Consider the following 13,604-nt stretch of genomic DNA (forward strand, 5'->3'; position numbering starts at 1 on the left):
AGCTGATTACAGGTGATGCATGGTGTCACAAATGTCTATGTCCTTGCAGTGCGACCTGTGACACTGATGCAGCCCCTGAGTGATCTGACAGTCTGTGAAGGAGACATTGCTCAGCTGGAGGTGAAGTTCTCCCAGGCGAACGTTGAAGGAACCTGGATGAAGAATGGCCAGGTCCTGTCAGCCTCCAACCGTGTCCACATTGTTATCGACAAACAGATACACAAACTCCTGATAGAGGACACCATCAAAGATGACTTTGGAACATACTCCTTTGTGATTCCTGCTCAGGAGATCTCAACCTCTGCAAAGCTGACCGTCCAGAGTAAGAGTCTTAACATATAACATTTCTTCACAATTATCGGTGAATACTCCTGAGATGGAAAACACATTAAAAGTACATTTAAAGGTGGCAAAATAATATCATATAATCATTGTTTATGATCATAACACAATCATGTCCTCTGTGGTGTAGCTATCGGTGTCTTGATCACGCTGAAGGATATCAGTGCTATTGAGGGAACCAAGGCTGTTCTGGAGACAAAGATCTCAGTTCAGGACATCACCGCTGTCAAATGGTACCAAAATGATGAACTGCTGATAGCCAGTGAGCGAGTTCAGATGGTGTCCAAGGGGGCCAAGCAGCGTCTGGTCTTCAACAGGACCTTTGCCTCCGATGAGGGACAGTACAAACTGGTGGTAGGAAAGGTTGACACCAGCTGTAGACTGTCTGTACAGGGTAAGCTGTTCAATTAATAACATCATTGTTTTTGAAAAGAAAAGTAAATCTCTGTCAGTGTGACCGTCAAATTAAACACAAATTTTTCCTCACAGAGGTCACGATTGTTAGCCCAATGAAGGACAAGGTGTGCTCAGAATCTGAAAATGTCACCTATGAAGTTGAAGTATCACACCCTGGCATAGATGCTTTCTGGACCTTCAATGGTCAGCCCCTCAAAGCCGGACCGAAGTACAAGATGGTGTCCAAGAACAAGAGCCATTCTCTCACTGTGCTGAATGCCATGAAGGATGAAGAAGGGGAATATATGTTTGGTGCTGGAGAAAAGTCCTGCTCTGCCACACTTACTGTTTCAGGTATATTATTTAATATAATAATGGAGTCGTTGGAAACCTGGATGAACCTCAGAAACAAGAATTCTGTGTTTTCAAGCCTGATATGAAACAAAGTCTGTGGTTTCTAAACCTAACCCTTTGTTAAATTTTCTTTTTTGTTAAAACAACTGCACTTATTTTCCCACTACTAGGTGGAGCTATCAGGAGACCCCTGTTTGACTTAGTGGTTGCCGACTCCCAGACTGTTGAGCTGGAGTGTGAGGTGGCCAATGCCTCTGTCGAGGGGAAGTGGCTAAAGGACGGCCAACAGTTGGACTACAGCGACAACGTTGTGAGTGAGGTGAATGGCGCAGTAAGACGCCTGGTGATCATCATCAGTAAAGCTTCAGACATTGGAGAATACACCTACCAGGTGGCCAACTCCAAGACCACAGCCAGTCTGAAAGTCGAAGGTTTGTCCTCACACAAGTTGCATAAAGATTGAAAAAGAAAAAACATAAAACAGATCTTCAATTTCGAAAAAAAACTTAAATAATTGTTGGGTTTAACTTGGTCTTTACATTTGCAGCTGTTAAGGTCAAGAAGACCTTGAAGAATCTCAATGTGGTTGAGACCAAGGATGCAGTATTCAGTCTTGAGCTGACCCATGAGAATGTGAGAGGATCTCAGTGGATCAAGAATGGTATTGAAATTCTCCCTAGTGATAAATATGAAATCTCTGTTGTGGGTACAGTCCACACACTGACAATCAAGAACTGCAACACCCAGGACGAGTCTGTTTATGCTTTCAAATTGGGGAAACTGTCTGCCAACGCTAGGCTCAATGTCGAAAGTAAGTGCCTGCATCAACATTTTTGTGGAAAGCTGGACCTGAGTGCCAATGTCTTTAAAAATCAATGGTCAATGTTCTTGCAGCGATCAAGATCCTGAAGAAGCTGAAGGATGTGACCTCCCTGCTGGGAGCGATGGTAACATTTGAATTGGGGCTGTCAGAGGATGACATCCCTGTGCGATGGATGTTAAATAATGTGCAGCTGGAAGCCAACAAGCAATTTAGTATGCTCTCAGAGAAGAAGAGTCATAAGTTGATCATCCAGGATGTGGACTCCAGTAAGGAAGGAGAATACACTGCTTATGCAGGCCACCTGCATTCCAGCGCTCACCTCATTGTCGAGGGTAAGGGTCAAATAATTGTTTAGCCAGAAACAGCCTCAAAGGATTATTGGTTTGGATCACTTCCTGTTGCATACTATGCACATAACAGGGTGTGTTTGAAATCAATGAAATCAACTCAACCAATCCAAATCAGTCTTCTCCAAATAATAAAGCATTTTTGTCATTCAGCTCTCAGCGTAACCAAGCCCTTGAAGAATGTGGAGGTACCAGAGACCCATGTGGCCACTTTGGAGTGTCAAGTTTCACATTTTAATGTCCACTCTACTTGGCTGAGGAATGGTGTGGAGATAGAGATGAGTGAGAAGTTCAGTATTGTGGTCCAGAGCAAACTTCACCAGCTCAAGATCATGAACACGAGCACTGAGGACTCTGGCGAGTACAGCTTTGTCTGTGGAAATGACAGAGTCTCTGCGACTGTTACTATTCTTCGTGAGTATCCACTACAAATGTTGTTATTTAGTTTGCAAGCATTTTATAGGAATATACCATTTTCCCTGAAGCAGCTCTGGAAGCCATGCGTGTAAAAGAAGGTACACATTAAAAAGTGACATGTGACATTGTGTTTTCAGCAATCATTATCACAAGGATGATACAGGATGTGAATGCTCAGGAGAAGGACACTGTGACCTTTGAGCTTGATGTTAACTATGAGGGAATCACCTATAAATGGCTGAAGAATGGTGCAGAGATACGCTCCACAGAAAGGAGCCAGATTCGCTGCAAACAGCTAACACACTCTCTTACCATCAAAAACGTCCACTTTGGAGACAGCGCCGAGTACACGTTCACGGCTGGTTCTGCCCTTACTTCCTCTAAAGTCTTTGTTGAAGGTAAACTGACTTGAGACAATATGAGATTTTTATCCATAAACGGATCTTGAACCTGTATCTGGTATTATTTCATTGTCATCAATCCAGTTAGCATGTTCTCATCCTTTACCTGAAACAGCTCGTGTGGTAGAATTCACCAAACACTTGAAAGATTTGAAGATCACGGAAAAGAAGAGGGCAACTTTTGAGTGTGAGGTGTCTGAGCCTAACATCCAGGTCATGTGGATGAAGGATGGTCAGGAGTTGGAGATGTCTGGAAGGTAGTTATTAACCTCACAACTGCATAGTGTTCTCTGATAGAACCCTAAATAAGCATTAAGAGAATGTGACGGGGTTAATTTCAGACTGAAGATGACCTCAGAGAAGTTCTTGCATCGCCTGATCCTGCCATCGGTGCGTCTGTCGGACTCTGGGGAGTTCACTGTGGTCGCCGGGGCCAGCATGTCCAAGGGTCATCTTATTGTGGAAGGACGGGATGTTAAGATCTCTGAGCCGGCAAACCGAACAATCACTGTGAGTTATTTGCTAAGCTAAGTTATCCAAGGTCACATGAATTCCATTTTTAGATGTTATTAATGGTATCATTGTTTATTTTATTAAGGTTGTGGAGAAACAAAGAGCCACCTTTGAGTTTGAGGTGAATGAGGATGAAGCAGAGGGCCGTTGGCTGAAGAATGGAGTTGAGGTCCAGTTCACAGTTGAGAAGAGGTTTAACTATGTGAGCCTCAAGAAGAAGCACCGTCTCACCATCTCTGAGACCTACAGAAGTGATGCTGGCGAATATACCTTTATCGCTGGCAAAAACAGGAGCACAATGAACCTCCTTGTCAAAAGTAAGAACTAGTTCCGTTTTCCCCCATTTTCATCATGGAGACAAATATTGGATTTTAGCTTCACACCACACCTTAGATGATTTCAACAGTGGCTGTATTTCTCTCCCTCTCTAGTCCCAGAGCCCCCTCAGATCATCAAGCACATGGAGCCCCAGTCGGTGGAAGCTGGAAAACCAGCTCGCTTCACGGTCGCAGTGACTGGCGTTCCCCAGCCACAGGTCTCCTGGTACAAGAACTCCCAGGCTTTGTCTTCTGGCTTCAAGTGCAAGTTCCTTTGTGAAGGAAACGACCACACTCTGCTGCTGATTGAGGTGTTCCCAGAGGATGCAGCTGTGTACAACTGTGAAGCCAAGAATGACTATGGAGAGGCAACTACCTCAGCTGCTCTTAATGTGGAAGGTTGTCACACTATTATTATAAAGTGGTATTGTTCAATGAAATGATTGTCAATTGAAAAAATATATATATATTGAAGAAAAAACTTGTATCAATATGCATGGTTACACAAATGTGATATTTGTCCTAATTCTACTGGTCGAACATTTAACTGGTAGAACGGTTTTTCTTGTAGAAATTTCAGGGATGGACTCTTGACTGAAATGTGGTATTGTCTTGTAGTTCCTGAGGTGGTATCTCCAGAGTCTGGGCCTCAGATGTCAGCTCCTGTGATCTCCAGACCACTGAAGGACCTGCTGGTGTCCCAGGGTAGACCTGCTCAACTCCAGTGCACGGTCTCTGGAGAAGGTACTGCAGATATTATTTACTTCTTCTGAACAAGTTACAGCCGAAAGAACATAATCATGGCAAGCATTTGGATTTGTGGTTATATCTGCTCTGCTCACTCCACAAGCGCAGTTTCACATAATAGCACGTTAATATTAGCCTATAAGAATGTAGAGGGATCAGTTTGCTCTGAGTATTTGGTCTCAATCAGTTAAAGTCAACACTGTCCTTACAGACTTGCAGGTGGTGTGGTATTGTAATGGGAAAGAGATCAAGGACTCAGACATCTACCGGATGACTCGGTTCGGGGAGACCTGCCAGCTGGATGTTTCCGGGGTGCAATCAGCCCAGCAGGGAGAGTACATGTGCACCGCCAGAAACACAGCAGGAAGGGTGTCATGCAGTGCGAAGCTGAGCCTAGATGGTACGTTTGAACTCAGAGAACTACACTAGCAGATAACCGCCTCATTTCTGTTGGAGCTCAGACCCTGCATGCGCTTTACTCAAATTCAGAATCCCCATGTGATAGAGGTTTTCCAAACCTACATATTGTATGTGATAGAGGTTTTATTTAGTACATATTGTATGTGATATGGCTACATCTTTTAACATATGTACATATATAAAGTCATCTCCCTAGATAATCCTACTTTATTTTGAGACTCATGTATTCTGCCAAAACAGCATCTATTGGCTAAAATTCTATCTTAATGGAGCCAATATGTGGCTATGTTTCTCAGTTTGTTTGTCCAGCATGCCAGGAAGATATGAGTACTAGAACTAGAATAGTATATATTAGTTCTGGTGCCAGCTCTGTCTTTATCTATAGTATATTTAAGTATATAGTATACAATCTATAGTATATACTATTTATGAGGGTTTCTTAAACTTTGGATCAGGACCCACCATAAAACACAGTGTTCTGACAAAATTTAAAAGTATTTTGGGTCCCAAGATGAAAGGTTTAAGAAGCCCTGCTCTATACTATGAGTAGTAGTCAATCTAATGTCTGATTAGAAGTTGGCTTTGTAACCTGAAGCACGCTGAAGAACAGAAGCAGCCAACCATGTTTGATGTTTGTCTCACTGAAATCACACTTTTCTTAATGCGTGTCTTGCATGATACACTTTCTTTCCAGCATAAAACACACTTTAACAATAAGAGATTAGTAAAGAATGAATCTTTTCCAGCGGAATGCGTCACTGACTTGCACATGTAAACTTTGAAAAATTTGTATTCTGGTTCTGTACACACAAATAATTCATAGGTGTTGTCCTGCCAAAGCTTGCATGGAAAACAGCCACTGCCACCCTATCAGTGATCAGAACTCAAACCGCCTTTCAAAGCACCACAAACCGCAACCTGCCAGGCTTTGATGCAGTAACCTGAAGAAGTCACCAATGATGTGTTGACCTAATCCCTCTACTCTTTCTTGTTGCCCAGATGAAAACGCACAAGCCTTAGCTAGCTCTGAGTGTGAAACAGTGGTCATTCAGAGAGAGCATGTTCAGTCAGAGAGCTCCCAAGGTGTGGAGATGGTGTCGGAGTTCTCCTCCATGTCTACCACGATCTTATCCTCTTGGAGGAGTGTTGATGTTCAGAGCTTCATGTCTGAGGGTCTCCCAGCCTCCCCCAAACTGCTCCTAGAGATGACCGATGTCCAGGTAAAAAGTGGTGAGATGGCTACGTTTAGCTGCTCCTTCGATGGGCAGCCCTTCACTTGCATCGTGTGGGACCATAATGGCCATGGCCTGGGGGAGACGGAGAGGAGGAGGAGCTCTGAGAGAGGAGGGCTTCTGTCCCTGATCATCCAGAGTGTTAGCCTGGGAGACCAGGGAGTGTATCGCTGTACGGTCAGCAACACACATGGCCACAACAGTAGCTCTGCCCAGCTCATTGTGGAAGGTGGTTACTCTCTATTGTCCTTCATCTCATCTTTCCATCCGCTCTGCTCACAATACTGCTTTGTCCTTTAATATGACTTTTAATCTTAGCGCACAATCTCTTAAAATATGATGAAATAACACTGCTAGTTTGTAACATTTTCTACCATTAGTTTGTCAATTTGTAGTTGATTCACGCCTCCTGTTCCCAGCTAACATCATCCATCCATCCTACTAACCCCTTTAGTTTTTACATCTTCAAATAATTATATTTTCTGCCCTTTGATCCCTAATCCCTCTCCCTAACTTTATTTTCAACCAGCCAAAGAAGCGATTATCAAAGCAGAAAATTCCACCCCAAGCGATTATGTACGTGAAGTGTCCCAGACAGACAGGGACCCTCGTGGGCTCTCTGGTCGGGAAAAAACGCTAGAGGAACTGGTTTCTGCAGAACTCCCTTGTTGGGACAAGCCACTGGAGGAACTGGCTCCTCAGTCTTTCCCAAGAACTCACAACCTCCTTAGCCTTCTTTACTTCCCTGATGTGGTGCCAGGAGAAGCCGTATCCAGCCAGCGTGAGCTGTTCCTCAAACTAAGCCCTGATATGCTCCTCAAAAACAGAGAGCTTGCTCTTTGCTGTGTCTTCGAGGGGGCTCCCACCTCCTTTCTTCTTTGGCTTCACAACCGGTTAAATATCAACGACTCTCTGTCATGCCTAGACTTTAAGAATTTTGGGGCTGGACAAGGGAATGGTTCTCTTTTCCAAAATGCCAGCTCAGCCCTGGACGCTGAGGGCCACAGAGTAATGAAAGGTTTGCATCTGCATGCTTTCTGCTCAGCACTGGTCAATGCTTCCACCTCCACTGAACCAAAGCCTCAAGAGAAACACACAATAAAACAGCACAACACAGCAGAATAGGGTTCCCTCAACAGCCCAACACCGTAAACAATACAGGCTCACTCGACAAAACTAATTAACACCAGACCGTACCATGCAACAAGAAGACAGATCTCCATCAATTGGTCTATTTGGAACAGGATAATATTTTTTATTCTAGAGAGAGAGAGAGAGAGAGAGAGAGAGAGAGAGAGAGAGGGGGAGAGAGAGAGAGTGTAACTTACACCACTCTTTATTGCCCTCAACTGCCATCGCCATGTCCAATATATGACAGCAGCATATGACAAAGTCAAACTAGAGGATAAGGATGCATGATCACTGATCCTAACAGTCATGCATCTCTTGTAAAGTTTGGGGACACTTAGATTAATATATCTTTGTATAATTTCAGTTCCTGCAGCGGCGGTGGGAACTATAATGGAGCAGAAGGAGGAAATGAAAGGTAAATATCATTATATTTGATACCTCATGTAATTACATTTATCTGCTCATGTTTCGTTCAAAAGTTGTAAATAAAGGTACATGTTCTTCTGTTGAAATTGTGTTTCAAATTGTTCTCGTCAGAGACAAATGCTCAAGCACTTGCATGTATGCATATGATTTTAACTTGTTTTGAATGTAACTGAATGTATGGTCAGGTGATGTAATTTCATTATTCTACTCAGCTTTCTCCAAGGTGGATGAAGAGACTTACCAAACCGGTCTTAACCTGCACCATAGAACAACAGCACTCCAACTCAAGCCAGAGCCCACACATAGTTCTTTAGAGAGGAAAAAAGAAAAGCCAGTTTTCCTTAGCCAGCTGTCTCCAGCTGCTGTGACCGAAGGGGAAACAGCTAGGTTTACCGTCACAGTGGCGGGCTTTCCCAAGCCATCTGTTCAATGGTTCCACAATGGGAAGGGCATCACAGCTTCATCTACACATACATTCACTCATGAGCAAGATGAATACAGTCTGATCATTAACAAAGTTGAGAGAACATTTGAAGGAGAGTACTCGTGTACTGTATGCAACCGGTTTGGTCAGTCGAACTGGAGTTCATACCTGCATATTCATTTGAAGGACCAAGTTGGATATGAAAAGGAGGTTGAAAAGGGGGATGACCCACCCAACAAGCCCCCTGACTTCAGTCAAAAGTTTGAACCTCTTCATTCCCCTCTGGGGGGTCAGGCATTGTTTAGATACAAGGTAACAGGAAGCCCGTTGCCTGAAGTCCAGTGGCTTAGAGGAAGCTACCGCATCAAACCAAGTCGATTCTGTATCATAGTCAACAACTCAGATGGCTCTGGCCTCATCCAAATAAAGAGCATCAAACAGGAGGACAGTGGCATCTACACTTGTACAGCCTCAAACCATTTTGGAGAGGCTTCATGTAGTGCTGAATTGGTGGTTTTCAGGGAGGCTGTTCAACAGGAACAGCGCACGGTTATTCAAGAAAGAGGCTACAAAGTAACCATGACTGAGCAAGCCGCAGAGTCATGCTTGTACCCGGTCAGCCTTATAGGACAGGAAATATCTAGTTCAGATCAGATGGTTTACACCATTAGCATTGAAGACAGGCAGGTCATTCCCAGTGAGCAGGTGGGCACCATTAGAGATCTGAATATTTCTGCCACCACTCCCCAGAGAGAGCAGGTCACCCACCAGGCTGCCGTTCTGCAGTCCCATGAAGTGAAGGAGAGGGTGTCAGTGGCTCCTGCCCATCCATCGTACATTTCAGCAGTCCCACTCAAACAGCTCCACATGGCTGCGTTCACCTCTTCTGTCCTTGAGAGTCAGAAGTTTATTGAGCAGCATTTCAACCGCATCCTGAGCCCTGAGCTGGTCGAGGTTGAGTTTGTTAAAGAGCAGCCGTCTAGGCTAATGTCAGCCATAGCTCAAGAGGTTGTTCCCTTTACAACAGCCAAACCAGAGGTCCTTCCAGACAACTCATCAGAGCAGCTCCTCACATCTTCTGAACCCCAACAGGTTGTGTGTGGTTACCAGGTGCAGTTTGCTTTACCTATCCTCAAAGAAACATCTGCCCTGATAGTGAGGCAGGAGGAACAGAAGTGCTTTAGAGTGAAAGAGGGTATGAAGATCCTGTACACATCCAATTGTGCTGGGCAGCTTCCCATAACTGAAAGACATGTAGAGCCTCTGGTTGCTTTAGAATCAGCCACTGAACCTCTGATAGACAAGGAAAGGCCTGAGCAAGTTCTAGCACCTGTCAGTGAAACAACTCTGATTTTAGCAAAAGAAAATAAGTTTGCAATGTGCCGATCAGAGGAAGAGAGTGCAATCCCATGCAAAGACACAGTATGTTGGTCAGCTCAGTGCATTGAGGAAACCTACAAGATCCAAGCAGAGTACTCAGGGTTAAGTCAAGGGTTGGAATCCTCTTTATCTCTGCAGTCCCAGAGAGAAAAGGAACGACTTCTGCATTTACAAGTTATCTGTGATCAGGACATTTTACAATCTGAGGGAAGATTTTTGAGTGAGAAGCCTTTATCAGAGCAGGCAATTGCTGGTAAGATTACTGCTTTGCTTTATCCAGTCACCCAGACTGAACAGAAGTCATTGGTTTGTGAAACTACTTCTGGATTATCTGTAATAACCAAATCAAAAAGTGTTCAGCCTAAGAAAGAGGTGCCACCAACCTTTTTTCTTCAGTCAGTCCAAGATGTGACTGCTTTACCTAAGGAGGGTTTTCTTAGCATTACCAAACCAGAGCAGCAGGTGGCAGCACAGAAACAGACGAAGACCAGGAGTCATGCAGCCACCTATGAGGAGCGAAGGGAGATCACAGCAGATAATCACAAAGATCTTGATGTGTCGGAGACAGGAGTTAAATCACAGCGAGGATCGGAGCCTAGACCTCTTAATATCCTACAAGTGACCTCCCACCCCATGGAACTCCCAAAAGAGACTCCTTTCCCCCACGACATGAAACAGGAGCATGCCTTAGTTCAGAGGGAGGAGCGTTGGAATTTGGTGAATGTCACCACCTTAGAAGACATCCAGGCTTTGGTGGAGGCCCACACTGAGAGTCTGACTGCTGAGAATACATTCACCTGCCAGACAGCTGTAGAGCCAAAGGTTCCCACAGAGCCGGTCCAGGTTGAGAAGAAGGAGATCTCTACTGAGATCAGTTTGTCTCTAGAGGCAGCAGAGCAGGACTTTGCGGTTCAGATCCAGGAGGGCCAGTCAGTCAGACAGTCAATCATGATGGTCGAGAAGCATGTGCTGAAAGGAGAGTTTTCCCAAGTTATCAAGTCAGAGTCCTCTAAAATCAGTGTTATCACACAGCCTAAACTTTCTTTAATGGCCCCACAGACTGATGAGAGCACAGCACTGCCCAAAGAGCTGACCTTTGTGATTCAGATTCCCAAACCATCAAGTGTAAATATTAGTCGTCAGCTGAAAGATGCTCTTCAGTCTGCTGTGGCCCAGGAACAACCACTGCTACTGGCCGATGTGGTGGGGAAGTTAGAGGCGGCACAGATCCAGGAAGTTAGGGTTCAGAAAGAGCCAAAACTGGCAATGTTCACATACCTTGTCACGTCATCTGGTGCATCCATAGAAATCTCTCTGGCTTTTGACGGTGAGTACGTCCAGACAGCTGATCTGAGGTCTGAACTGCAGGCAGCCTTCCACTCTATAGTTTACCAGGAGTCCCAGGTTCTGACTCTAGAACAGCCCAGTACTATGCTGCTAGACAGCCCTCAAAAGTCACAGGCAGCCTCTGCACTCTCCAAAGAGCTGCTGACATCTGTAGTGGACTGTATTACTGTAGCAGAAAGAACAAGGGGATGGCATTCCCCTGTGTCTCATTCTGCTTCTGTTAAGACTGAGGACAGGGTTACCTATAAAAGTGTTTCTGTTCATGATTGCTCAGAGATCCTGGAGTTAGGGTTAGGTCCCCAGCAGGATGAGGGAGCATCTGATCTGACCACCACTGTGGCCAAGGTGTCTGTTGAACAGCACGTTCATAGAGAAACCAAGCAAGAATATCTCTCTGAGGCCTTTATGATCAGTGGGTCCTCGGACAGTATCGTATACTATCCCATAGTTGTGAACCCTCTAGATCATGAGTGCATTGAGGAGCAAAGTCATGCTGTTTTAAGCACCACCATTAAGTACGTCACCAAGGTTAACTGGCTTTTCAATGGTAAATTGGTCAAATCTGGCAAAGAGTTCAAGTGCTCTAAAGACAATGACACATACACACTAATTATCAACAAAGTTATCAAGGAGAAGCATCAAGGAGAATATATCTGTGAGGCTGAGAACGAAGCCGGCAAGACAAGAACATCCTCAAGACTGACTGTGGTCTCAAGAGGTTTGAAGATGAGGATTACTTTGATATCACCATCCCATAATAATACTACTGCTGTCATGTGAAAAACTTGGAACTCATTTCTTTCCCTTAGGAATGTTTACATTTAAATCAGGCTTCATGGACTCAAATCTACCATAAAATGTCTGGCTTAAAGGAAGCGACAATAAAGACAATACTTTTGATTAGGTATATATATGTATTCATACAAATATAATAATTTAATATTTTTCCTTATAGTGATAGCTTGTTATCCAAAAGTACTCTTTGAGATTCAAGGTTTTCATCAGACTCTTACCTCCAAGATCATCTTTTCATCAACACCAGAATCTCAACAAGTCTTTCTCCCATCCCCTCGCCTTCATCAGGGAATCTACCATGTCTTCCACTCTTTCCTCACCCCTCCTGAGCCTTTGTCTGCATGCATTCTCTTCTCTTTTCCCAGCTCATCCATACTTCCTAACAGCATTTTCTCCTCCAACCACATTAGGTTAACCTTCCATCCTCGGTTTTCCTGATTTCACCAGTTAAACACCACCACCTCTAGTATAATCCTTCCATGTTTCATATCCTAGGTTCACCATCTCGCCAGTTAAGTGTAACCTTTCCATAGGATCCATGTACTGAATGTTTTTCCTTTCCTGCAGTGAAACCGGTATTCAGGCACAGACCAGTGCCCCTGGAGGTCAATGTTGGGAACAACGCCAAGTTTGAATGTGACACTGAGGATGCCCCAAATGTCAACTTCAAATGGTTCAAGGAAGGAAAGCCTATTAAAGATGGGGACAGATGCAGGATCATCAGCCGCTTCAATGTCACCTCTCTAGAGCTTATAAGCCCGACCAAAGCTGACAGCGGGGAGTACTGCTGCAAGGCCTCCAACCAGCACGGCTCCGACAGCTGCTCCGTCACCCTGAACGTCACTGGTAGGAGAACCACAGCGTGGTCTTTAAATCCTATTTCTGTATGAAGTCCTTTTTAATTCCATTTTGCTGCTGAAACCTTTCCTTTCTATTGGTGTTGGCTGAGTAGGCTTGTGTTTCTATTATAAGCCTGGCAACCATTATGCTGGGGCTGTTTTTGTTATTATTTTTGGCTTCTCTTCAAGGTTGAGAGGTTGGCTTTTTCATTTTTGGACAGGGTATAATATCTTTGTGACAATTTTTTTTAAATTTTTCATAGAAACCTTCCTTCCAGCATTTATACGTAAGCCTGAATCTCAGGTTGTGTGTGTGGGAAAGAAGTCCACCATGCAGTGTGTAGTAACAGGATCGGCTCCACTCAATATTGTCTGGCACAAAGACGATCAAGTCATACCTGATGTACCACACTACCACACCTCTTCAGAAAAGAATAAACACACTCTTGAAATCCCCAATGTGGAGCTGTCAGACCAGGGGGTTTACCTCTGTAGAGTGTCTAATAGCGCTGGGATCGCTATGTGCAGCACAGAGCTCAGTGTCATTGCCACGCCCAGCTTTGTGACACCCCTTGGCTCTGTGGCAGCTGTTGTTGGGGCTCCTCTCCACCTGGAGGCCCAGGTGGACAAGGACACTGGGGTGACCATTATATGGACCAGAGATGGGCGAAAAGTCCACCAATCTCCCGATTGTAAACTCTCTTTTGAGAGGAAAAGGGTCACGCTTGATATCCCAAAGATCACACTGAAAGATTGTGGCCAATATGTATGCAAAGCCACAAACAACGCTGGAAGTACAACATGCTCTGCCTCAGTCAGGGTGCAAGGTAAGACAATTTAGATAATTTCATGAAAACTGCAGCATTTGAATCTCTTGCAAATATGCAGTACTGGAAATGAACAACCCAGAAATAACCCAGTAACCTGCTTCCCTTAAAACCTTTTGATGGTCA

At 44.4% G+C, this 13,604-nt stretch overlaps 2 protein-coding genes across 2 annotated transcripts in view; both read left to right on the forward strand.

Moving 5' to 3' along the window:
- Window positions 1–13,604, forward strand: part of ttn.1 (titin, tandem duplicate 1) — a gene marked incomplete at both ends in the record, with an annotated part of 341,754 nt that overhangs the window by 169,122 nt on the left and 159,028 nt on the right. The window contains 20 exons of the mRNA XM_079733756.1: window positions 50–322; window positions 473–736; window positions 832–1,092; window positions 1,263–1,523; window positions 1,640–1,753; window positions 1,805–1,903; window positions 1,987–2,181; window positions 2,416–2,676; window positions 2,817–3,077; window positions 3,196–3,337; window positions 3,422–3,590; window positions 3,679–3,910; window positions 4,025–4,309; window positions 4,529–4,654; window positions 4,869–5,057; window positions 6,077–6,538; window positions 7,070–7,327; window positions 8,079–9,485; window positions 10,125–11,735; window positions 12,380–12,658. Of these exons, the coding sequence (XP_079589882.1) occupies window positions 50–322; window positions 473–736; window positions 832–1,092; window positions 1,263–1,523; window positions 1,640–1,753; window positions 1,805–1,903; window positions 1,987–2,181; window positions 2,416–2,676; window positions 2,817–3,077; window positions 3,196–3,337; window positions 3,422–3,590; window positions 3,679–3,910; window positions 4,025–4,309; window positions 4,529–4,654; window positions 4,869–5,057; window positions 6,077–6,538; window positions 7,070–7,327; window positions 8,079–9,485; window positions 10,125–11,735; window positions 12,380–12,658 (7,149 nt within the window). The remainder of the gene's footprint in view (window positions 1–49; window positions 323–472; window positions 737–831; window positions 1,093–1,262; window positions 1,524–1,639; window positions 1,754–1,804; window positions 1,904–1,986; window positions 2,182–2,415; window positions 2,677–2,816; window positions 3,078–3,195; window positions 3,338–3,421; window positions 3,591–3,678; window positions 3,911–4,024; window positions 4,310–4,528; window positions 4,655–4,868; window positions 5,058–6,076; window positions 6,539–7,069; window positions 7,328–8,078; window positions 9,486–10,124; window positions 11,736–12,379; window positions 12,659–13,604) is intronic.
- LOC307073103 (myotilin-like) lies at window positions 12,798–13,492 on the forward strand (the record flags this gene model as incomplete). Its single annotated transcript, XM_079732809.1, has 2 exons — window positions 12,798–12,840; window positions 12,915–13,492. 2 exons carry the CDS (start codon window positions 12,798–12,800, stop codon window positions 13,490–13,492), a joined length of 621 nt encoding a protein of 206 aa, XP_079588935.1.

The sequence above is a fragment of the Pollachius pollachius genome (genome assembly GCF_949987615.1).
Source record: "Pollachius pollachius genome assembly, chromosome: 3".
Taxonomy (NCBI): Eukaryota; Metazoa; Chordata; class Actinopteri; order Gadiformes; family Gadidae; genus Pollachius; species Pollachius pollachius.